At 40.3% G+C, this 25356-nt stretch overlaps 1 protein-coding gene and 1 pseudogene across 15 annotated transcripts in view; one reads left to right on the forward strand and one right to left on the reverse strand.

Moving 5' to 3' along the window:
• LOC132008453 (PHD finger protein 21A) overlaps nt 1-25356 on the reverse strand; it is a 192697-nt gene that overhangs the window by 39512 nt on the left and 127829 nt on the right. For 10 of the 15 annotated variants that reach the window (XM_059387097.1, XM_059387084.1, XM_059387096.1 and 7 more), the window contains 4 exons: nt 14270-14473; nt 7808-8059; nt 6496-6585; nt 2583-2876 (listed from right to left, as the gene is read on the reverse strand). In XM_059387097.1, coding sequence (XP_059243080.1) covers nt 2583-2876; nt 6496-6585; nt 7808-8059; nt 14270-14473 — 840 coding nt within the window. The remainder of the gene's footprint in view (nt 1-2582; nt 2877-6495; nt 6586-7807; nt 8060-14269; nt 14474-25356) is intronic. The other 5 variants (XM_059387095.1, XM_059387099.1, XM_059387093.1 and 2 more) reach the window with 2 other exon arrangements.
• On the forward strand, nt 4748-4871 carry LOC132008529 (U4 spliceosomal RNA; annotated as a pseudogene).

Raw genomic sequence — 25356 nt, forward strand, 5'->3', positions numbered from 1 at the left:
CTTTAAACTCTAGCACTCATTTTCTCAGAGCCACCATGTGATGTGGCCTCTAATAAGGGTAAGACAAGGGAGCTCTTCTCTGGGGTGGATAAGGAGTTGGTAATGCCTGCTGGGGGAAGGAGACGTGAGACGATGTTGTTATTACTGACACTGCCTTCTTTTTCTGTGCCAAGGTGGGAGGCCTTTGAAACCACACAACTTGCCATGCTTCCTTCCCTGGAAGCACAGCCTCCATCTGTACCTGTTCTAAATGCACTGCACACTGAGTCTATGAGGGTTTAGCCTTGATTTAACCACCCTTGTATTCAGGCATCATGTTTAGCATAGCAGCTGGCTCCTAATCAATACATTTCTATTAAATGCATGTTATTACCCTAAAGGAAACAGAAAGGGACCCACGTAACCTGGTCACACAGAGAAGGCTGGACACAAGTTTTGATAACTCTATGAACAGACTGCGAGTAATACTTCTGTGGCTACAATATTTATATTGCTTCACTCTTAGGCCATCTATGAGATCTCCTAATCTCTATAAATGTGATATTGGAAATGAGACACAGAAAAGAAGGACAGCAGAAAGCTCATAAGTCAGAGGATTCTAAGAATGGAGTCTGGTCTAAAGCATACCCCTGCTGATGGGGCTTAGTAACCTGCAAGCCCATCAGGCCAGAAGGTCTGCTAAACTAACAGAGCAATGACCGGATTCCTCCATTAGATCAACAAGAAGAGAGACCATGCAATTTACTGCTAGGAAAGAAATTCTTTTTAAAATTTTTGAGAATTCCTGGGTACCTTTTTATGGTATTATAATTAAAATTAAAAGCTCTATGAACATGTAAGGCCAGAACCTATAAAAGATATTCAAGATCCAATGTGGAAATACTTATTGTTTAATAAGTATTGTTTTTTTTATTTAGTATTTTATTTTTATTTAGTATTTATTTAATAAAATACTTATTGTTTAATTATGGTTTTTGCTTTAAAAATGTTAGTAGGTGCACAGAAAATAAGTGAAGGAATCTAATTGGAACTGTTTATACTGTTTATATGTGTCAGGGGTTAGAATTATGGGAGAAGTTTACTCTTTCCATAGATCATGAGGTGGATGCATTTTGTACATTATATCTTTCCATAATGTTTGAGTTTTCTTTCATCAGGAGTATTTATTATCTTAGATGTAATCAGGAAAATGAGAAATGTAAAAATAAAATGAAACTGAAAAAACAGGTCTCCTAAAAGTATCTTTACCAAAAAAGAGGTCAGAGGAAAATATGATTTGGTAATCTAAAAGAGAGTTTTGAAACCGCATTCTTTGGAACTCTAAGGCTCTTCTCCAGCTCTCTGAGAGCCAGCAAGGACACAAGGCAACTGATCTCCAAACACGCCCCTACCCAAACTACCCAGCTTGAGCATTTCACTTTCATATTTTAATAATGAAGTTCTGCTGATACTAAGTTTGAAAATTTAGGATGTAAAACATACGTAACTAATTTATTTCTAACTGTTCCTCAAAGCACTTTCTGGGGTTTGAGTAGGCTCCCCGGGAAAAGATATCTGTTTTCCCTTGTGTTTTCTGAGCATGAGATTTTAGTACCAGCTTTTTAGTGCAAGGTCTGCTGCATTTATGAGCTGTCTGGGTAGAAAGCCGGGTGCTCTATGCATAAGGATCCTCTGTTCAAGAAGGCCAAGGCAGCAGGAAGCCTCTAATTCCTACCATCTGGCCAGCCTCTCTGAATCATGGTCAGCCATCCAGAAGCAGAAGATTCAGGATCACCAGAGACTATTTTCAGAAGAATGAGAACTCAAGCCTGAGCAATTAGAAATAGGTCAATGACTTTTTAAAGCAACTTTCTTGAAAGAGGATGCTTTTCTTTGCAAAATTCATTCTCGCCACTGGTCTTTCTTTAAATAGAATATGGTGACTGCCTATAAATCCTTTTTCTTGTTTTTAGAAGTCTTCTATCACAGAGCCCTTAAGTATTTTTGGAGGTTACTTGTATTTCCATAGCCTTGTGTTTTTGAGAGAAAATCTGATTTTAGAAATATACATGAGAGACTTCAATATTTGAGCTAAAATGGCTGTATTCTCTAGAGTTTAAAAAAAAAATGCTTTTTAGAAATTTTAATTTTTTCATTTGGTTCTTCATTTTCTGTAATAACCAGGGGAAATATGTCAAATGAAATCCCTTTCCCTGTTTTGTTTACTCTTTCTGACTTTCACAGTCATATCCTCATCTGGATTCTTATTGGGTCAAAACTAATATGCCATTTTCTGTGTATTATACCTCTGTGCTTCGCGAGAGCAGCAGAAACCCATCTGTGAATATCTGCTCAGAACCAGCAGGGGGCGCTCACTCCCACAGGAATCTGAATCCATCTGTAAGGGGATGGTGGGAAAAGCAACCTAACTTTCTTCAGTAAGACTGGCCCTTTCGCACTGCGGATAAATGATCACATGATGAGCAACAGGTTACCGACAATGGTGCTGAGATAAAGCATTCTTGAGAGAATGTATTTAGAGACACCCCAGCCTCAAAGGCAAGGCTACTCCTGCCCAAAGCAGATGCATACTCTGCCTGTACCTGTTTTTCAAGGCTTGGCTTGCTAAGCTGTACAGTCTGAGGTCCAGCGAGTCTGGTCCCTGGAGTAGCTATCACAATGCTGGTGAGCTGGGCCATGGGGAACGTTTTGGCTATGGTTGCAGTCTGCCCATTGACGACACGGACGGGGTGGATGGAATTCTGGGAGGTAGGGAGGGTCGTGGGGGTGAACTTGGTCAGCATGACGGGCCTCTGGATAAGTTGAGGAGCTGCAAGCATGGGAGGAGGTGCTGGGGCAATAGGAATGTTATTCTGAGCCACAGGCTTGGGTCGAACCTATGGGGAAAGAGAGGATAATATTACTTAAAGAAATTTCTTAAGTCTTGTAAGTTTAAGACATTGCCAGGTCTTTCATACTTTATATGTGAAATGGTATTTAGTGCCAATATTTATTAATATTCATGCTGGTGGTATTAATTCTACAGCTATCAGGATATATAATCTAACAACAGACTCATCAGCTCTTAAGAGGGTCCAAATGTTACCCTACCATGTGGTTTTTCTGAATCCAGACCTTAGGTCCCTTCTCCCATACCATGCTGGCTCTTCAGATTGAGGTCAAATGCCTAATCCAGAGACTGATCGCACTCAGGATTTGTGCCAATGTGGTAATAATGCTGCCACTGGTCTTATTCCATATTCTCAATTTCTTCATGTTTGTGGCTTCATTCAGTGTGATTCTAACTCCCTGTTCTTGGCTGCTCCTCTAAGTCGCCTTTGTGGGCTTCCTCTTCCTCTGCCCAATCCGAAATGTATTTCTCAGAGTTTTGTCTTGGAACCTCTTTTCTTCCCAATCTCCTCACTCTTCCTGCGAATTCTCACCCATCCCATGGATTCAATTACCATCTATTGTACTGAAGACATCCATACTTGGTATCTCGGGAACAGACATTTCCTGAACTTCAGAATCACATACTCAACTGCCTGTCATATATCTCTACTTGGAAGTCTTCCAAGAAATTAAAAATCAACATGTCTAGGGGCTCCAGGCAGGCTCAGTCAGTGGAACGTGAAACTCCTGATCTTGGGGTTGTGAGTTTGAGCCCCATGATGGGTGTAGAGATTGCTTAGAAATAACATCTTTAAAAACCATGACAACAAAAAATCATTATGTCTCAAACTCACCTATTTCTTCCTCTGACCCTCTCCTTCCTCCTATTATCATCCCCTCAATAAATAAATAAACTTCAGAACCATTCTTGATGCTTTCTACTCCACCTCTACTTCCTAAATCCCTCTCAAATATGGCTACATTCTATGCTCATCCTGCCATCACTCTACCTTATGTTTAGTTTACTAGAACAGTGACAAAGAATTATGATTAAAAACATGAGGTTAGCCTTGCTTGGGTTCAAATCCTGGTTCCTACCTCTTACTAGCCGGCTAACCTCAGGTAACATAACCTGATTTAAGCCAGCATTTTTCAAACTTTCTGTACAGTGACCCTGTGGGCAAAATCTTTTCCCCTGATGCATGAAACTTTGACCTGCAGTTAACTCTCCAGCTCTGTTCCCCTGGAAACCTGATTAAGGGTAAGAATGTCAACTATGTTACCAGGCAACATTGCTTATGGTAAAAATGATCCCTTACTGCTAAACTGAATCTGAACGGGGAGAATTAAAAATACTTGATGGGACACCATGCTTTGGGCTTCATGAAGTGGGGTTACTTTTGTAACTGAGCGTGTCCCCATGTGTGGGGACCTTGAAAGTCATGGCTATGGAATGTTAGAAGATACACTGGCTCCTGCATGGCATAAGCCTTCTATGCCAGGATGGCTCTCCTACTGTCTAGATCAAGATCTCATCCCCCTGCACCTGAGCTATCACTGGACAGCTGCAGAGACTGCCAATCAGGCTGACAAAAAATGTCTGATGCTGTCTTGCTGGTAAGCTGTGGCTTCTGTCTTGTATTGTTTCAAGTAGACTGGTACCATGTGTGGGCCAGTCTCACGAATCTGAATATTTAGCTGAACTTAAGATGACCATGTGGTGGCTGCTGCAGACACATAGTAGGGAATACATTTCTTCTTTTTTTTTTTTTTTTAAAGGAAATACATTTCTTACTGTAACCAGTACTTGCATATAGACATAGACCTCTATCTCTATAAAACAAAAACTTGATGAGACATTACATATGCGCTATGTAGCTTTGCGCAGTGGCAGTATCGTAGCCAATGAGGTTTATCCGAGGCGCGATTATTGCTAATTGAAACATATGCGCTATGTACTCTTAATATTTCATATTTTGTTTTGTTCATTTTATTTAAGAACCCTGGTCACGATCCATTAGATTGATTTCACATAGCCTACTAATGGGTCATGACCCTCTGTCTGGAAAACATGGACTAAGCCCTAAGTTCCCTACCTAAAAAAAAATAGTAATACCTACTTTCACAGGGCTATTGTGGGGATTAAAACAGATAACCCACAGAAAGTGCCTCGCACAGTAAACAGTACACAGCAGCAGTCTTTAAACATTCGCTATTACTGTTGATGTCCTAACTATTCTTCTTGCCCACAATCTCGATCATCTCTAATCTATTTTCCACACAATGACAAAAGGGAATTTAAAAAAAAAAAAAGAAAAGAAAAAACACTCACCATTTCAGGTATTTGTTTGAAGTGTTTTCATAGATCCCTGTTGTTTCTGGGATAAGGCCCAAATTCCTACATAGTCTAGAAGGTTCCATAAGCTCTGGCACAATGGGCTTCTCCAGCCTCACCTCTTCCCCTAGCCTGAGTCGGCTACGTGGCCCACCATGGTCAGCTATACCAAATTGCCTTTTGGTTCCTTAGGCTTACATGTATTTCTCCATACTGGATTTGCATATATGCTCTACCCTCTGCCTGGGACACTTTTATTCTTCCTCCAAAACTCTGTTGGGCTAACTTTACTAGGATTTTAGGGTTCAAACTGAATGTCAACTCTTCTAGGAAACTTTCTAGAATACTCTTAAGAATGAGATGGGGGTTCCCCCCATGTGTGGTCAGACTACCTTGTACTTCCCATAATGGACACTGTGATTGGCTGTACATAGATCTGAAGCTCTCTGAGGGCAGAGAACGGTCTATCTTAAAAACTGGCTTTTCTGATACCCAAGGATCTACCGGATAAATGACTGAAATCACTTTATCTTGTGTTCTCAATGCCCAAACCTACTGCACAGGCAATTTGGAAGTCACCTATGTCCACTGATCACAAAATTCCTTTCTCTTCTCTCTTTGCCTGCAACATGGGCCTCAGATGGGAACTCCTAGGATTTCTACTTGGCAAGTCAAGTCCCCTCAAAACCCAGACTAGGGCAATCCTGACATCCTGCCATGAGAATGAGTTCAGTCCAATTGCTAAAAGAATTCTCCCAGGGCAATATGCGCAAGCAGAGCTGCCTAGGTCTAGGTAAAAAGCTTCCTGTGTACCACCCTAGTCCCAGCTTCTATAGGCAAGGCTTTGTGTTTAAAAATGATACTAAATGCCATTACTTTCCAGAGCAAAACTAAATTTCTCTGGTTTCCACTGGTTAGTTTGCCTTTTGCTTCCTTTCCTACTCTCTTTGGCTCATGGCGGGGGTGGGGAGTAGTGATGGCATTCCTTCCCCACTGGCAGGCAGGTTTGGCTAAACTTCCAGTAAGTTAACATCATAAGGTTTAAAATGGTGCCTTAAATTCTCCCTTTCTTCACATCCCCCTGCTACTACCTTTGGTCACTGCTAAGGAACCCCAGTGATCAAATAAGCTTCTTCCCAGTATAGAAATCATCATCTAGAACCTTGAGCTAACTAAGTAAGATCTGAACAAAGCTGAGCTGATACACACACTTCATGTGACTCAGAGAGGGCCCATGAGGACTTCTGTCTCACCTAACCCATCACTGGGCTTGTCACTGCTTTACTCACCTGTGGAAGAAAGTTTGGACGTGGAGTGAGTCGAGGAGGGGGTATAAACTGTGGTACTTTGATGGGCTGAGGAGGTGTTGCCTGAACCTGCTAAAAAACGGGAAAAATTAATAAACCACAGAGAACAACAGTTGTTCAATATCAAAGCTAGGCATTCTTAAAGTATTTTTAGCATCACTATTCCCTGTATCAGACAATATTTTCTAAAAATTTTCACTGTAGAATTAACCATCTGAATTAAGACTTCCTGAAGAAAACTTTTTCACTCTCCCACCTGCACATTTTACCCTACAGAAGTGAACCAATTGCATTTCTGTGTCCTTACATGCCTAAAGTAAAACACAGCAGGCTTGGCAATCTTAGACAATTTCCTCTGACATTCAAGAACTCTTGCACGAACATATTTTAAAAGTCAAGACTGGATCCAAAGTAAAATCAAACTTGCTGCCTGGCCAAATGGGCTTTTTCCTAATATGAGCTTTATCTAGCACTGGATGGCTTTATTCCTGTAGAGAAGTCTCTAATTCTCAGCATTTGACTGAGATAACTGGTCACTTCTCTCAAGATTCCTAGTAAATGCTGAAGCTTCACTTTATTGCTATCTAGTTTACTCATCACTGGTCATCATCCAAAAGCCACCAAGAGCTCTTAGCTGCAATTTTAAGAATAGACTTTAAAACCACAATTTGGTTATATTTTCCCCAAGCTTCAGAGGGCATCAATTTCTAAATGATTTCACCCTAGAATCTCATGAACAGTTTTTGTTCAAGTAATTCTTCAAGGGATGTTTTTTTTCCCCTAATAGACCTTGGACACGGACACTGTTAATTTGTGAGTTTCTTGAATATTTTTAAGTGCCTCAGTTTGTTCTAGTACTTCCTAGGTGCAGCCAATTTCAAGGGATAGTAAACGAAAGGAGTTCAGCGGGGGGTTTTCCCCAAATCGGTAATACAGAGCCAGAGAGTCTGTAAGCACTCAAGTTTCACAGGCAGGTCTGTGAACAGGATGGAGAGAGCAACGTGCAACAGTGTGCATGCCCTTATGAAGGACACGCCTCCCTAAGTCAAGTCAGACTTCGACTGCAGATAACACACTGTATGGATCTGGGTCCTCGGTGTCAAGGGACACTTGTACAGTTATTTGAGCAGATAGTAGGAATGCCATATTCCCTTGTCAGCCCCAAAGGAAAACTTGGTATGGCTGAATGATGGAGACTAAAAAATCCAGCAGGAGCATAAAATGGATATACTCTACAAATGCATATCCTGAACCCTCTCATGTGGCCACACATGAGTAGCAGCTGCTGGCTTACCAGAGTGACTGTGTTTTTTGCCACAATTTGGACAGCCTCTGCCCCAGGCCCAGTGACCTTACTAGACGTCTGGAGGTTGACTGGTGTGTTCTGCACATCAGTGCTGAGCACAGCCTTCTGACTGTTGATGGCGGTCACCATAGCAATGGTAGGTCTCTGGCCCACAACAGAGGCAGGCATGGTCGCAGTTGCTGCTTTCAAGACGAGAGGTAGTGTCTTTGTGGTAATCATAGAAGCTGTAGTTACAGTCTTCTAGGAGACATGGAGAACAGATATTAGGACACTGAAGTGTGACCCCACTAAACAATATGCTGCTAATCCCCAGAAGAAAACAAAGCAATGATTCTTATAATCAAGTTTCTCAATATAACAGTATTTCTTTTGTTTACATACAGCACACTTCTTACTGTAGAGAAAGATAATCTCTAGCTTGTGCCAGAGTTTTCAAACTTAGCTTTAAGTTCATAGTCATAACTGCAGATAGATATGGGCACAGGATTTTCAACAATGAATGGGGTGGGTTTACAGGTATAGAATGTAAGTATACCTATTTATCTACTTTTTTTTTTATTCTTTGCTTGCTCTCAATTTAAACTCTGCAGAGGTTGCAAATCAATGGGGTATACAACATCTCTATTTTTAATTGCTACAACCTCATCGATATGAAGCCATCATATAATTCTGGTTATCTGCCTCCTGTGACACAAAAGCTGGGATGAAAGGACAGTGTCTTTTCATTCTTTTGAGTGTCCCCCTAGAGAGGAGGAAGGGAAACTCACATGAGGATTAGCACAATTGTTGCCTCAGAGGCAGTAAATCCCAAACTCTAGATAATAAAACCCATTAACCACCTAGTATAGTAAATACCAGCTCTTGATACCAAAGGGCTGAGAGTCACTAACTACAATCTTTTCTCTGGAGAGCTGCTGCAGAAGCAATCAAAGATACGGTGAAACATGACAAAGTGGAAACAAACACCTGTGTTTCAAAAAGCCTTACAGATAAGGGGTGCCTGGGGTGGCTCAGCTGGTTAAACATCTGACTCTTGGTTTTGGCTCAGGTCATGATCTAGGAGTCATATGTTGAGCCCCGTGTCAGGCTTGGCAAGGGATGTGGAGCCTGCTTGAGATTCTCTCTCTCCCTCTCCCACTGGCCCTTCGCCACTACTTAGGAAAATAAAAATAAAAATAAAAAAGCCTTATGGTTGAGAGGACAAACAGAGGTAAGAGGACTTGCTCCTCCACTAGTACTAAAGCTCTGCAGCTGTAGTTCCTAGACTTCTTACTGAAGTAGGTAAAGGGAACAGTTACAAAACAAGAAAATGCAAACAACCTTATTACATGGCACACGCACCTATCCAGTGCCATTACTCACTCAAGATCCTCAGATCCAACCGTTTCAGGAACACAGAAGTGCAACCAGAACAGGCCGGTTCTGATTTTGGTACTACTCCACCTTCTTCTTCTTACTCTATACTGGCACTGTCCAGTTTGGTAGCTCCCAGCCACACGTGGCCATTTCAATCCAAATTAATTAAAACAAAATAAAATTAAAACATTTAAAACATCAGTTCCTCAGCCACACTGTCCACATTCCAAGTGTTCAAAAGCCACTTGTGGCTAGTGGCTACCAAACCAGACAGTGATTTCCAACACTGCAGGAAGTTCTACTGGACAGCACTGATCTAGACCAGTGAAAAGGACCCCACTCTCCCTGAAACAGATCTGGACAAATCCCCTCGTGCATTTCTAGTTCAGTGACTATGTCAGTACTTGTGTACTAAGTTGGGTTTTTTGGGGTGGGGGGGGCGGTAATTCTTTACTTCCATCTTCTGCCTGAAATACACACATACATCATCTAATCTTTTAGTATCTTTACTTCCTTTCAATGAAAACAATTAGCAATCTGGCCTCATCTATCCCACTGCAACCTACAAGCGATCTTTATTAATGCTTGTAGCGAAAATCACCCATATCTTTGTTTCCTCTTCTCTAATCAACAAAACAGGCATGTCTCATTCTCCTTGCCAGTGCCTCCTCAAATGTGAAATGGGAGTAAAAGGAGACCACTGGTATTTATTTGGGCGGCGGGGTGGGGGTTCATCTACTATTAATGCAAGATGAAAACCAAATAAAAGCTAAATGCTGTTTATCATTAGAAACATTACATTAGTGTAGAAGAAAGGACTGGCTTTACATTGCCAGTTATTTGTAGTAAGTGTTTTTAACCCAGTGTGACATTAGCCTATCTTTCGGTTTAAGACATTGAAATACAAAGACCTTTTCAAATGGTGAGCAAGTCACACCAGATGGCATTCAATCTTGGTGCCAACACAGGTTATGGAAGCAAAATCTCTCATCAGCAGAACTCACTGACATGGATTTTAAAAAGCAATTGTGCATGCTGTTACTGCTTTGAAAGAGGTCATGTACTTTTGTTTGAAACATTGTTGGTTCAGGTAAATTATTATCAATATTTTGAATCACCCTAAAGCAATTATTCTAAAAAAAGTCAGTGAAACCTCCAACTCACCTGAATTACATACTTACCATTAACCGCAACACTTAAAAACACCCTTAAAACCTAACAAGTCTGTTGACATCTTAGGTTAGCATCTTATTCCCCTTTATAAATATATAGTTATGGCTAATTTCACAACATGTACTCCAGCATCTATACAATTCACTGTATGTAAAGGTGTAGTACTGTCTAGTACTATATTCACTGATGAAAACTTTTTAGAAAATACATCAGCTAACCACTTATTCACACCAGGCATAACAGAGGTATTGCTTAAATTCTTCCCTCTGGTCTGGTGCTTATTCTAAGTGCTTGGGGATATAAACCAAACTCTTGGGAGTGTTAGAGTTTAGATGACAAAAAGAATCTACAATTTTGAAATCCAAACCTAACGACAACCTCTGACTTGTCTGGCAGGAAGGAGAGAAGACACGGGAGAGGAAAGGTATCCAACAACAAAGAAAATGATGTTTCTGGAAGCTGTGAGTAGTCCCTGGCTGGTTGATGCTGTCCAATTGTGACCGGCTTCCAGATAAGTGAGCAGTTTCCCCACAGCGTCATGAAGAGGTTCTTTAATTTTGACAAAATCTAAACTGCACCAACGAGAGTTCTGCATGTATTAATGCAGAAATACATGGCATAAAACACTAAAAATCATTTTATTTATTTTTTTGGCCAAGTTATTGTAGTTTACCGGCAAAGCATGCGGTGTTGATTTAAAACAGACTGCAGTGAACAAATTGGAACGACCAGGGGTTATTACTACGGGCGCTAGTGAACTTCCATCCCTAGTTTAGGCTATTTTCATTTAATTTTGAATGGCAAGTAACTGTTGTGCACTCACATGACTACAAATAGAACCAACCCACTCCTCTTTTGGTCCATTAGGATTTATTTTCTATTTGGTTTCATTAACTGTTGCTTCATTACATTTGTATTCCATCATTAAAAAGGACACGACTGGGAATGTGAGTTGAAGGGTAGACCTGCATTCAACTCTACTGTCTTTCATTCTTTTTCTGTGAATTGAAAAAACTTCAAAATCTACCTACAGGGATGAATTTGAGTTAACTAAGTAAAGGGGACCGGTCCCCCCACTCCCCATGCCTTGGTCCCTGCTAGCCACTTGACTCAGAATAAAAAACATTCTCTGCCAAGCACCTCCTGTTTGCCTGTGCTGACTGCTACTTAATATTCTTTTCCAAACTTAGATATTTAACATATGCCATATACAACTTCTCAGTTGTCCTTGACCTCGTGGACTTTTAAGGACTCCCTTTGCCTAAAACTAACAGCTCTGCCATGCACTGGAGGCTTCTCCAAGCTAGCTTCTTTCTACCTCTCTGGCTTTATCTCCCTTCGCCATTATTGCCCAGAATCCACACCTGAGCCACATCAGTCTCTGCTATTCCTGGGACACACATTTACTTTTGGTCACATAATTGTCTACATCTGTGATGCTCCTCCCTTCTGCTCTATCGCTAAAATCTCACTGATCTGTCCACATCCTGCTCAAGTGTCACCTCGTCCATGAAGCACCTCTGATCTCTCCAGTTAAAATTTACTCTTCACAAGTACTTTCATTTTATTCTCTTTGTTAGCTGTTTACACTGTCCTCTTTTCTAAATTTTTAATATTCTTGTTTTTGAATCCACCTTCTTCATTGCCGAGCACAGTGTCTGTATATAATAGAGACCCAATAAAAATTTACAGGATGAATGAAATTGATGATAATATACCAGATTCTAGGCAGGGACCGTGACCACCTCTTTGTATACCAGAATCTAGCACATGGAAAACACCCAATAAATACTGATTGACAGTTTATTGTAAAGACAGAAACTAAAAACTTAGAGGGTCTTCTGGCTTTTAAAATTATACATCTGCATTTAACAGAACAGAATAGAACAGAACGAGCTTAGATAAATCAATTAAATATATGGTAGGTGAGCTACCAGGTGGATAGCTGCCACACAACACTGTTTGGGGGCCAGCCCTTCGCCCCTTACTATCACTCACCATCCCACAGCAGCACAGAACTCAGACTACTAGGAGGGAAGAGCTATTGTAAGTATTACATAAGTATTTCCTCTGATTTGTGGGACACCGAATGTTACTTGAACAGAAAGTATCCATGGGTTAAGAGAGAAAACGCCTACATACCAGGAAACAATGAATTCTACCACACTCTTTCCCTGTAGACACTTTCTGATGAAACTGTACTTTGCAAAGAGAACAAACTAATCAACTCCAACAAAAGTAATCTGATAAGCAATCCTTCAGAAGAAATAGAAGTCCTGGTCAGGGGGTTTTAAAACAGTTTGAATGCTTCATTTTCAAAGAGCCCCGGAGTGGAGAATATGGTAAAATTTATGCTCCAGCTATCTGATTTACAACAGGAATTACTCTTTTTCCTACATTGGCAGCGTTTTCTATAATGTTGGCATTTCATTTTTTGGTACTGTACAGTAGTACAGAAGAGCCATGAATGGACAGAGGTTTTCACCAGAATACCTGGGTTCACATCTTGGCTCTACCACACATACTATCTATATGATTTTAGATAATTACTTCATCTCTCTGTGTCTTGGTTTTCTTTTCTGAACAATAACAACAACAAGAACAATAATAATACCTTCCTTATTAGGGTTGTGGTAAGGACTGTGTATGTTACATATGTAAAGTACTCAGGAGAGTAGCAGTTTACGGTAACCTCGATTAAATGTCAACTATCTTTACTAATCTTTAGTATTTTTTACAAGTAATATATTCCTCACTTGAAAAGTGTTCTATGTGAACCAGCCCAATCTCCATAAACAGTGATTAATCAAGCAAACTATAATCTTTTTCTCTATGTATACAGTGAAGACCTGGTACTGGTGCATAAAGGGTGCCCATGCTTGCATTTCAGAAGATCCCAACGTCTTTGAAATCATGTGCAAAAATGAGTGTTATTAGGTGTGAATGTATACTGTTCTGGAGAGAGGATCCACCGCTTTCACCAAAGTCTTAATGGGGTCATGATCCCTAAGAATCAAGAACCACCGCTCAACCATCCCATCTTAAAAGGTATGCTCACATTACAGGCAGGTGTGTGGAGATCAAGCCTGAACAGTTTGCATGTGTGTGCGTGTGTGTGTGTTCCAATAACACTTTATTTATGAATGTTGAAAATGGACTTTCATATAATTTTCATACGAAATAATACAAATACTATGAAATACCTTTAACCATTAAAAATGTCAAAAACATTTGCTTGGAATAGTTTTCCTAGTTGAACATTATCCTCAAATATGTCCTTTTTGTGTATTTTGCCTTACTGTCCTTATATGCTAGTTTAAACGTCCCTTTCAGCAAAAACATCTGCACAACTACACCAAGTTAGAATGTTATCAAACCTCCAGTTCTTAGTTCTAGTTTGGACCTGTAGCTTCCATTTCAGATTTCCTTCAATATATTGGAACAAATTCATATCTCTGAATAATGGAAACACATCACCCTTCTTCTGAATGCCTTTCTACCTGGTTCACCTCCACACCTAACTGCTAAGAGTTTCAGCAAAACGATTTCAATGGAGGCGGAGTCACACAGACTTTTAGAACAGGTGCAAAGAAATACTTCCAGAAATGCAAAATAAGACCTTAGTTCTTAAGACCTTAGTTCTAACACAGAGAAGTGATTTTTCTTTGTCACCAACTACCTTTCCCCTCTTCTTTGGACAGGTGGGAAATCATTTGACTTTTGCTCCTCAGTAATACTGTTTCCTTCTGCCAGGGAATTTCAAGGGATTTTTTTACCCCTGTGTATAGTATAAAAAAGTAACCACAATAACTTTTGTCTAGGGTTAGCTGAGCTTAGTACTGAAAGGGGCCCTAGCTCTACCTGCCTGAAAATCAACCAGCCTAGAGCAGGAAGCCTGCAGGGCTTCCGCCACACTTTTACCTGGGAAGCGGTCAGGCTGGGAGAGGGTGCAGCCGACTGGGCGTGGTGGTGGTGGTACTGCGGCGGCTGCTGGAGCTGCTGGAGGGGTTGCTGCTGTGCTGTTTGTAGTTTGTTTTCAGACTGTGGCAATGGCTGTATTTGGAACTTGTCTGGTTGTTCTTGCTTCACTATCAGGTTCTTCCGTAGCTGTTCAACTACCCTTTTCTACCCCATGGAGACAAAAAGAAAGACCATGTATCAGAGTATTGTCCTATCAGCTGTGACGCATGCAGCTACACACCTCTGACATCGTTCTGTGACCAGCTTCACCTAAAACTTGTGACGTCTAAAATTTACAGATGTGACACAGGAGGATAAACCAACAGCATAGGAAACATTTTATAGCTCAAGGGAGACAGAGCCACACAGAGGAGAAGAGAAGATAATGGACTTCACACAGCAGAGCTCACATTTCTGGACCATCATTAGCCTGGTGTGCTCAGCTGGAAGGGCAATACCGTGTGGCCACTAACACCGGACTCTGGAGACACAGACTTATGTTTTGCTACTTACCAGCTCTCTGATGTTCATCAAGCTACTTAACCTATCTGTGTCTCGATTTCCTGTTCTGTAAAATGAGGTGATTAACAATATCCTTGGGGTTCTTATGAGGACCCGACAGGCTGCTGGATGTAAAGTACTCACAACTGTGATGGGCACATTGCTGGTGGTTTTACTTTTAGTATCTGGTAACACGGACATCGGCCATACTAATTTTTGTTATTCAAACAAACATCACGTATCGGTCTCAAACATTAAACAGACTCTTAAACAGAGAAACCCTGATCTCAGATATATGCCATACAAAGAATACTCATTCTTTTTTTTTTTTTTTTTTTTAAAGATTTTATTTATTTATTTGACAGAGAGAGATCACAAGTAGATGGAGAGGCAGGCAGAGAGAGAGAGAGAGGGAAGCAGGCTCCCTGCTGAGCAGAGAGCCCGATGCGGGACTCGATCCCAGGACCCTGAGATCATGACCTGAGCCGAAGGCAGCGGCTTAACCCACTGAGCCACCCAGGCGCCCAAGAATACTCATTCTAAATGACTCAACTGTGAAACTCATGAGCAGGACCTCTTTGCTGGGATAGGATCTGCGGAAATGTGTACATTTGTTTAGGCAAAGGAGGGACTTAGTTACATGGGATAAAAATTTAAAAACTGGAGTTTCTTGAATTTCTACATCTTATCCAAATCCAAGAAAAATATGTATTTTGATACTTTCATTACTATATTTCAAAAGAACATAAGCTCCATGAGGGCAAGGACCTATTTTGTCCACGATTATACTCGGGGCTAGAACTATGTAGCTTAGTAAATGTCTCCTCACAGCATGTGAAAAGTGATGGGTACCGGAGACCAGCAAATGACTCAGGGAACATGTCCTATAAAACCACTGGGGGCCAGACTGGGGCTGCCTCTCTGGGCCTAATGGCTAGAAGCAAGTGTAAGCAGCACTCTTCATATACTTTCAACTGAGCTCACCAGCTGAGGTTTGTTATTTCTGATAAAATAGACTGCCATTTTCCAATACAGATCATGAATGAAGAAAAATAAGTAAATGAAGATCTTTAAATAAAGGGTTAAGTGACACCATATGGCCAGGTTGACTTCAAATTCCCCTTATTTTTATTTTTTTAAGAATTTTTTTTTTAAGATTTTATTTACTTATTTGACAGAGAGAGAGAGATCACACGTGGGCAGAGAGAGGCAGAGAGAGGAAGGGAAGCAGGCTTCCCGCCTAGCAGAGAGCATGATGTGGGGCTCCATCCCAGGACCCTGGGATCATGACCTGAGCTGAAGGCAGAGGCTTTAACCCACTGAGCCACCCAGGTGCCCCTCAAATTCCCCTTATGATGCTAACCAACTTCACTGCACATATCCTCTAAAGAACCCAAACTTATAAGGTTACTTGCTTAACATATTTGAGCATTAAAATATTTATAAAATGGATTTTTAAGAACTTTTAAGTCAATACAAAATATATTATTGAGAGAATTTTTTTGTATTTTTATTGATTCTTTTTAGGCAATGAAAATATCATATAAAGGCCAATATGGGGGGGTCTGCTAAACTTTATATTCTGTCTTCACTGCCTCTTTGAGTAGTTAAATTTCACAAAGAAAAGAAAAAAGGATGCAGAGTCCAAAGTCTCTGCAGAAACCATCTGTAGAATAATAAAAATGCAAATTAATAAAAATATCAAATTCTTATAAAAAATTAACTTAAGTCTTCAAAATCCTATTTCTCAAGTATAAAAAGATAGAGTAATTGAATTGATACAGTTTAGGAGAAGGGCAAGAAGTGGCAGTGGTGCTACAGATAATTTTGAGTATCACAGATAGATTTTATTGCGTGGTGACTTCCAGAACATTAAGACATTTAACAATTAAATCATTACTTTAAAATCATTGCTCTCAGTCCCCCTCCTTAACATAAAACCAGCACTAAACAAACATAGTAACGACTAGCTGAAGTGTAGCATCAGTACACCACAAAAGGGACGCCAAGAACCTCTACAAAAAACCCCAGCTCAAATCGAAGGGAGGAGAGAAACCATGAGGAAATAATAGAACACAAATGTGACACCTGCCAAAAAATAAACTTTGAACAAAAAACAGCCAAAAACGAAGTAATTACCCTACCAGGCACAAAAGGAAAAGATATTTTTCCCCTCTACAGCCATCCCTGGGACACACAGCATGCTCTCCTACTTAACTGCCTAACTGGGGTAAACTGGAAGCAAGAGACAAAGCCCAGAACCCACTCCCAGCGTCGTGTACAACAGAAGGGAACAGTAGGGGAAAGAACGAGGAAGGGATGCAGGCTAGAGTACTCTGCAGCCATATGGCCAGAACGAGGTGACGGCCAATCAGAACCAGAATCAGCCAAGTGGGAGTCAGTGAGTCACACTGCATTCACAACTGTTCCTCCCCCAGGGCCTGAAACAAAGCCTGTGGAACCCTTGGGGAGGCACAGGGATCAAAATACTTGCGAACTTACATTAGTCTTTGAGGGAAGGAAAAAGAAGGGGGGGGGGGGAGAGAAGAAAGCTGTGTAGATGGGACATGGGTCAGATCATATGAGCTGGGTACAATTTTCTTTGAAAGAAGGCTCTGGTATGTTTCAGAGTGCCGCTCGGAAATGCATTGTCCCTGCCCTCCTTTCTCTGTTCCCATTAGAAGAACGCTAAGCTTGCAGTTGTGCGTGTCTATTCAAATTTTTTAAAAAATGAAGGTCTGAGGGAAGCACTGATGCCTCCTGTCACTTAAATTTATCACTGCGTCTTGAAAACCGACGACCTGAAGTTAGGCGGGGTCTGAGGCAGAGGCATGCCTTAGGCAGCGGGCTGGTAAGGGAGGTGCCCTATGCTTTAGTGGGCTTTCCTAAGTTCCACAACCCAGACTTGTTCTAGAGCTTAGTCCTGCAGCTCCAGCAAACACACCAGTCACTTTAACTCCAGTAAGTACCTGATCTGGATCAGTACCAGTTATGGGCAGAAAAGACTACAGCTATCAAATTTCATAAATTTTAGCTATGTGCTATCAAGCAAAGTTCTTAAGGATCCTCTCACTTCCACAGGAAGTGAGCCTATACTTTTATTATTATATGTTTTAAACAAAGAAATCATGACTTCTGCTGGTCATTAATGAAGGTTATACAAAGTAAACAATTTGGCGTTTTTAATGTTATTCACGTATACAGGAGACCTTGAAATGTAGCTAACTATTTTGGAACATTAACCTGAAGCTTTGAGAAGAGGGCTAAGTGTCACAAACTGGCCATTTGTCACTGACTAATAAGTTAATAAAAGTTAAAAAGAAAAGGGGGTGGGGAAAGAAGGAGATGAGAAAGGAAAAGCTGTAAAGGATGAAGGTAGGAGGGAGGGAGAAAAAGCCAGTAATAATGTACCACCTTCTTTCCTTAATATATTTCCTAGAAGAATGGGCCAAAGGGTCTGGTGTCCAGAATGGCTAGCTAGTACTGCCCCCTCCAATCAATCCATCTGTCAAGAACCGCTCCATAAACCCCATGTAATTCCAAGCCTCGGAACCCCTTGACATTCCCATCACTAGGTTTTATCAGGGCTTCTTCAGGCAGAAGAGTTCACAGGCCTGTAACACTTCAAGTCACAGTTTCTGAGACAGGTAGTCACGGTGATCAATATTGTGACATTCAGCAATACTATCAACGTGTTCACACGACAGCAAGACAGATCCCAAAGAAAATACAGAAGTTTATAGGTATGACTCAACAGAAAATCGGGTTCATTCTTCAGTTATGTAAGTCGATCACAACAAGTTCCATGGCACTGGTCAATACAGAAGGGAGATGGAGAGATGGCAGGACCCCCCCCCCCCCCGAAGCCCCCACTTTATTTCCAGCAAATTCTCAAGAAGCTTTTAAAAATCTTCTCTCAGGGGCTTCTAGGTGACTCAGTCGGTTAAGCGTCTGCCTTCAGCTCAGGTCATGATCCCAAAGTCCTGGGATCAAGTCCCATATCCCCCCTCCCTGCTCAGCAGGGAACCTGCTTGTCCCTCTCCCTCTGCCTGCCACTCCCCCTGTGTGTGCGTGCTCTCGCTCTCCCTCAGTCAAATAAATAAAATCTTTAAAAAAAAATCTCTCAAAAGGAGCTCCAGGTACCAGCCCTTGCCCTCCATAACTACATGTCAGCGATCCAGTCAGTTGCTCCACTTACTTGTGTTACATTCTATATTACCTGTTTTATATAAATTATGATAGGGCAACACCCACACAGACATCTTCTTACATGGTACTGCCTTAAAAATTCATCCTTTGTCCCCTCCATCAATCAATCATACAATCTGAAAATAGAACCCACACCCTTCATGCCAGAGACCAAAAAAGACTTGTAACTTTTCACAAATCCAGAAAGTCAAGAACAAATCTTACCTACCTTCCTATGTAAAATGCAGTGAAAAATGTTTCCAGGTCTTCAGACTCACCAATAGCTCAAATGAAACCAGCGATACTAAATTTTGGTGTGCAGAGAAACTAACATGGAGAAACTTAGATTTGTTGAAGTCAAAATTTACTCAGAGATGGGAAAAAAAAAACTTTCTACTATCTGACTGAAGTTCAAACACTGCATTTATAAGCAATACCAATATTCTTTAACACTGAAGACACAGGAAGGAGATAAGGTAACAGTCTTCAGAATGCTACTACATAATTATCCTCTAAAGAATAGGGCATATGTTACTGTCATAAAATTAGTCACAAAATTAAATCGGGGGGAGGGGGCACCTGGGTGGCTCAGTGGGTTAAAGCCTCTGCCTTCAGCTCAGGTCATGATCCCAGGGTCCTAGATCGAGCCCCGCATCAGGCTCTCTGCTCAGCAGGGAGCCTGCTGCCTCCTCTCTCTCTCTCTGCCTGCTTCTCTGCCTACTTGTGATCTCTATCAAATAAATAAATAAAATCTTTTAAAAAAAATTAAATCCTGGGTAAAAGGTATGCGTTATTAAAAGGAAAGAGAAAAATGAGGGAAATTTCTACCATTTTATGAATAAGAACACAAAGAAAAGACAATAAATTCAAAATCAGCCCCTTTCTAATGCAGTAAGTAAAATTCAAGGGAAGAACATACACTGAAGGTATTAGAGAGAACGTTCTAGGTAAGACACACAGGACAGAATTTTGACAGAGAGGAAGGAAGAGGAATACTGGCGGCAGCAGGTATAAAAATAGACTTAGCTAAAAATAACTGCATTTTATTTGTTTTGTAAGGCACTAGAAAAGTTTTCCCCAAACTCTCTGATACTCAGTTTCACGGTTAGAATTAGGCAAATAGATTCTAACCTATAAAGCCTCTAAAAAAGGGATATGCCCTTTGAACATACCACCTGTTAGACAGAAGCACTACCTCCAACCCCCTCACCTTAGACACAGAACCGGTTACTGTCTACTAATGAGGACCTGTTTGATCTTAGAGAGCTGCCAATGCTGATGCTGTTTTAGAGCTCTGCAGAGTGCCATGGAATTTGTACAGTACAATATAAATAAATTGAGGACAGCAGCAGGTGGAATTACCAGAGGTCTTTTTTTTTTTTTTTTTTTTAATAAAGTTCAACATTCTCCACATGCATGCTTAACAGATGGTGGAAAACACACATGTATGTCATGGTACTGATTTTTGGCTTACTTTTTTAATTAAAAATACATTTGTTGGGGTTTACTCTTCCTTCAAAACACACACGCACACACATATACACAATGATATTGAAATCAATAGGTTTCACATCCCATCTCCACAGGAAATTAGACCTTTTATTCATATCAATGGGATTATATTCCATGTCCATAGGGGATTAGAGCCTTTATGTGATGCCCTGATTGAAACGTGGTTTACATTTTTCTTACTTAGTTCATTTATGCTCTATCAGATAAACTCCTTATGCAGGACTATGAAAGACTGCTAAGATTGCTGTAGTCAGACTCTACCTAAACCTAGGGACCCTTCTAAGAACCTGGGAACTGCCTTTATTTGCATCCAACAAGAAAGAGTGTAGCTGTTGAACTCAAGAGAGATATGTCCCTGGAGCACTACGGTTCTCCAGGATGTAACATACTCAAATGGAAGGGCGAAATAATATAAAAGCAGAGAGAGACCAAAAAAAAAAAAAAAAAAAAAAAAGAAACGCATGCGGGGGAGGGGGGTGAAAAAAAATTTATGAAAAAAAAAAAAAAAAGAAAGGAAAAAAAAAAAAAAAAAAAAAAAAAAAAAGAGCACTGCATGCTGGGGATGGTGGTTGTAAGATATTTCTCTACAATAAAAAACAAAGGAAAGCAAAATCAGAACCCATTTGGCTTATAATTAAGATTTCTATGTTTGGGGCGCCTGGATGGCTTAGCGGGTTAAGACTCTGCATTCAGCTCAGGTCATGATCTCAGGGTCCTGAGATGGAGCCCTGCCTGGGGCTCTCTGCTCAGCAGGGAGCCTGCTTCCCCCATGCCCCTGCCTGCCTTTCTGCCTACTTGTAATCTCTGTCAAATAAACAAAATCTTTAAAAATTTTTTTCTATATTTCTCTGAAGCACTAAGCTATACTATCCTGCCTATTTCAGAAAAATATTGAGGATCAACTGTATTAATGGTAGGGAGTGCTTTAGAAAACTGTTGAGGGCAATGTGAAATTAAGGCATGATAACCAATGAGTAATACAATGTGTCTAGGAGGATTTTTTATTTTTTTAAGATTTTATTTATTTATTTGACAGGCAGAGATCACAAGTAGGCAGAGAGGCAGGCAGAGAGAGAGGAGGAAGCAGGCCCCCTGTTGAGCAGAGAGCCCTACTCGGGGTTGGATCCCAGGACCCTGAGATCATGACCTGAGCCGAAGGCAGAGGCTTTAACCCACTGAGCCACCCAGGCGCCCCACTAGGAGGAATTTTTAACTGAAAGCAACAGCTACTTAAATGTGACTTTTACTTTCAATGTCAATTATATTTCAATGGCTTGATTTTTAACATCTAGTCAAATATTTTTGTGTTAGTTTTTTTTAGCAGGAGTCACCAAAACAATGTACAGGATTAAGAAAGAGAATGCTACCTGTTGCCTTTTTGTCTCAAAAGTCAAACACATTAGAGAATATTTCCCTGTATAGAAATCTAGGCATGGCCCAGGTTTCTTATACCTCTACAGCGGTTCAGGGCCATATTCTGAATGCATAAAATAGATGTCCAATTTAAATGCAACCTGACCCAGCAAACACCCTAGATATAGTAATGAGAACAGCAGGAAAAAAACATAAGAACCATTTATAATCTGTACAATTTAGCTGCTTGCTAATATAAAAAAGTGCCTGAATCTTTGTGTTTGTACCACAATGAGATATGACACGGAGGCTATTAATTTGTAAATTAAGCTCCAGTTCATCAAAATGCATGCCCCTCTGTAACTATCTGTTACAGACCTGCACACATCATGAGCTTGTCATTCATCATTCCATGGCTCTATTCCACAACTTAAAAGGCAGCATTGCCTTGTTAATGTCAGAGCTGTCCCATACACTACAGAAATCCTCTCTTTGCTCTGTCCTGAAGCTGCTGTGCTTGGTTTTCCTCACAAAAGAATTATGATTGGAGGTTGCTGTGCAGTAGCTGTCCCTGACAAGTTGGATATGAAAATACAATTTAAGCACAGTAATGATCCTAAAACAGGAGGAGGAAAAAGGGGAAACAAAACCAAAAACCTCTGTCATTTTGTGGGATACTGCTCAGATAAAAGATGGTGTTGCCTACTCCCAAACCTTAGGTACAATAAGAGAGAACATAAGAAGTCCTCTTTTCACAGAAACACAAGACAGAATAAGATGCTGGAAGAGGTAAATATAATAGACAACCAAATTCTATGCGGAATGGGTGTACTAGGACACAAATCAATCATGTCTAAAGGCGAGGATCTTTTTAACAATCCTTAATTCTGCAGTTTTATCTTAAAAGAGAGAAAAAGACAGACAAGAGTATTAGAACAATATACTATGTCAGGCTGGATACATCAAGTAGAAAATATTCTATGATGAAATGCAGTATTTTCCTTGCATGTGGAAAAAAAAAGTAAGTCTTACAAATCACTAAACACTGACATTTTGAAATGGGAAGTATCTTAACAAAAGAACATCCTGAACAACACTCTTGATGTCTAAAAACGTAATTGTTATCATCTGCCATCACAGCATAAACACATGGATTTTAGAAAGCTTCCAAAGCTACCCAATGAGTGTCTCTTAATTTCACAAAGTATTTGCTATTTGGGTAGTTAATTTATCACCAAATATTTGTTACAATCACTTAAAGAGAAAAATGAACAGTGTTACAAATTTGCTTTCTGACAAGACCCCACATAAAACAACACGGAGGAAGCAATTCCATCACCTACGTAGGCTGCCAAGATGAGAGATGGGGAACTTTCCACTGGATCTTCCAAGACACGTGACAAAAGATGATTTGCACTACTCTGTGTTTAGTCTGAGTTTTCTGCATCAGAGACAGAAGAAACTTGAACTCATCTTTCAGAATTTCAGAGCGGGTTTGCTTTTTTGTTTTAACTTGTCAGTACTAGAAATTTTATTAAAGAGAGCTAGAGATTCAGCAATATAGAAGAAAAGCATGAATAACCTCCTAATGAATAAAAAGCATTTGGTTAAAAATTTAAGTATTTTATTAAATCTTAAGTGTGAAGGAAAACATTTTTCACAGGCTATGAAAACCATTAAATCCAATCCATGAATCTCTATATGGATATTTAGTTTTCTCTCTCGCTCTCTCTCTCTCTCACACACACACACACGCACATGCACACACACACACACTCTGAGGTTTAGAAAAGATGGCATGGCTGCAGTAAAGATGATGTGTTGTTTTTATATCTTTTTTCAGTATACTTCTTGGTACTAAATGGAGCTCACGCTTTTCACCTCTACTGTTCTCCAGTTTCCACATCCAACAAAATTACTGAGGTGCAGGGTCAGAAGAGAGGACACTGTACTCGATGTAGGATCAGTCCCTTGATTTTTAAAATTAGACTTTTATTTTTTAGAGCAGCTACAAATTCATAGTAAAGTTGAGTAGAGAGTACAGATACCCTTCTCCCTTCCTATCAACATCCCCATCAGAACAGTACACTTGTTAAAACTGATACACCTGTACTGAATACCTCATTATCACCCAAAAGCCATAGGTTGTACTAGGATTTACTCCCCATGATGTATATTCTATGCATTTCGACCAATGTACAATGACATATGCCCACCACTGTAGCATATGGGACATTTTAATTACCCCAAACCCCTCTGTGCTCTATTCATCCCTCCCTCCCACCAACCCCTGGCAACCACTGGCCATTTTACTGTCTCCATAATTTTGCTTTTTCCAGAATGCCATATTGTTGAAGTCATGTAGCAGGGAGCCTTTTCAGATTGGTTTCTTTCACTTAGTAATATGCATCTAAAGTTTCTTCTTGTCTTTTCATGGCTTAATAGCTCATTCTTTAAGCACTGAATTATATTCCATTGTCCAGATGGGCCACAGCAGTTTCTTGACTTCTAGATATAGTTTAATATGGCACTGGTGAGTTCTAAATGGTCACAACAGAAACAACAACCATCTTATCGGATAGACACTGCCTGCCAGGTAGGACACACTGAGCATCTGCGTAACTTGACCTAAGTCTCAAGCCAGGGGTAGAGTCAGACTTAATTAACACTTCTAGTTCCTCATATCTAATTCCATATCCACCCCCTGTCCCCCTGCCCCAATTATTCTACCTGCTGGTAAGGACTAAGAGCCCTCACATCTATATACTACGTAATATAACAAGCCACAAAAGCACCGCATAAAAAATCTCGAGATACATATCTCTTACATGTATCACCCACTTTTAGGAAAAATAAGTAGAGAGGTAGTATTATGCAGCAAAAATAATACAAAGAGTCCAAAAAATCTGGGTTCTGGTCTCATATTTGTCACTAAGTCATATCTGTGACCTCAGGTAAGTTATTTACCTATTCTTGGGCTCAGCTTCTCTCAGTCTCTAACATTCTCTTCTGCTTAAAATTCTATGAATCTCTGAATGGCAAGAATACAATCTCTTGAGCTATACTTCTTATAAGTGCTATACACAGAAAACTAATGGTCATAATGATGATCTTGACACACACTACAAAGAAACTAAATCATTAAAAAATGTTTCATTCTGAGATTGAAAACTCACTGTCAGGTAATGTACATGAATGAAGCGGGCCAACTAAGAGATAATAAGCAGTGATGGGGACGAAGGTCAACTCGAGAGGGAGGGCCTTGTCTGAAGGCACTGATGGAAGAGCTGCTTTCAACGCTGTGAGGCAAACAAAATCTCTCCACCAGTTAGATTAGGCCCAGGGGCTACCAGTCTTCAATCCCTAGACAATAATTACAACCAGTGAACTGTAGTTACTAGGAGAGAAATCAGCCATTACTTAGAAAAATTTTCAACAATAGGAGGTGAGTCAAAAAGGATTTCAGATAACCAGAAAATTAAAATGGCTTCCTG

This window comes from Mustela nigripes, unplaced genomic scaffold (genome assembly GCF_022355385.1).
Source record: "Mustela nigripes isolate SB6536 unplaced genomic scaffold, MUSNIG.SB6536 HiC_scaffold_148, whole genome shotgun sequence".
In the NCBI taxonomy this organism is placed as follows: domain Eukaryota; kingdom Metazoa; phylum Chordata; class Mammalia; order Carnivora; family Mustelidae; genus Mustela; species Mustela nigripes.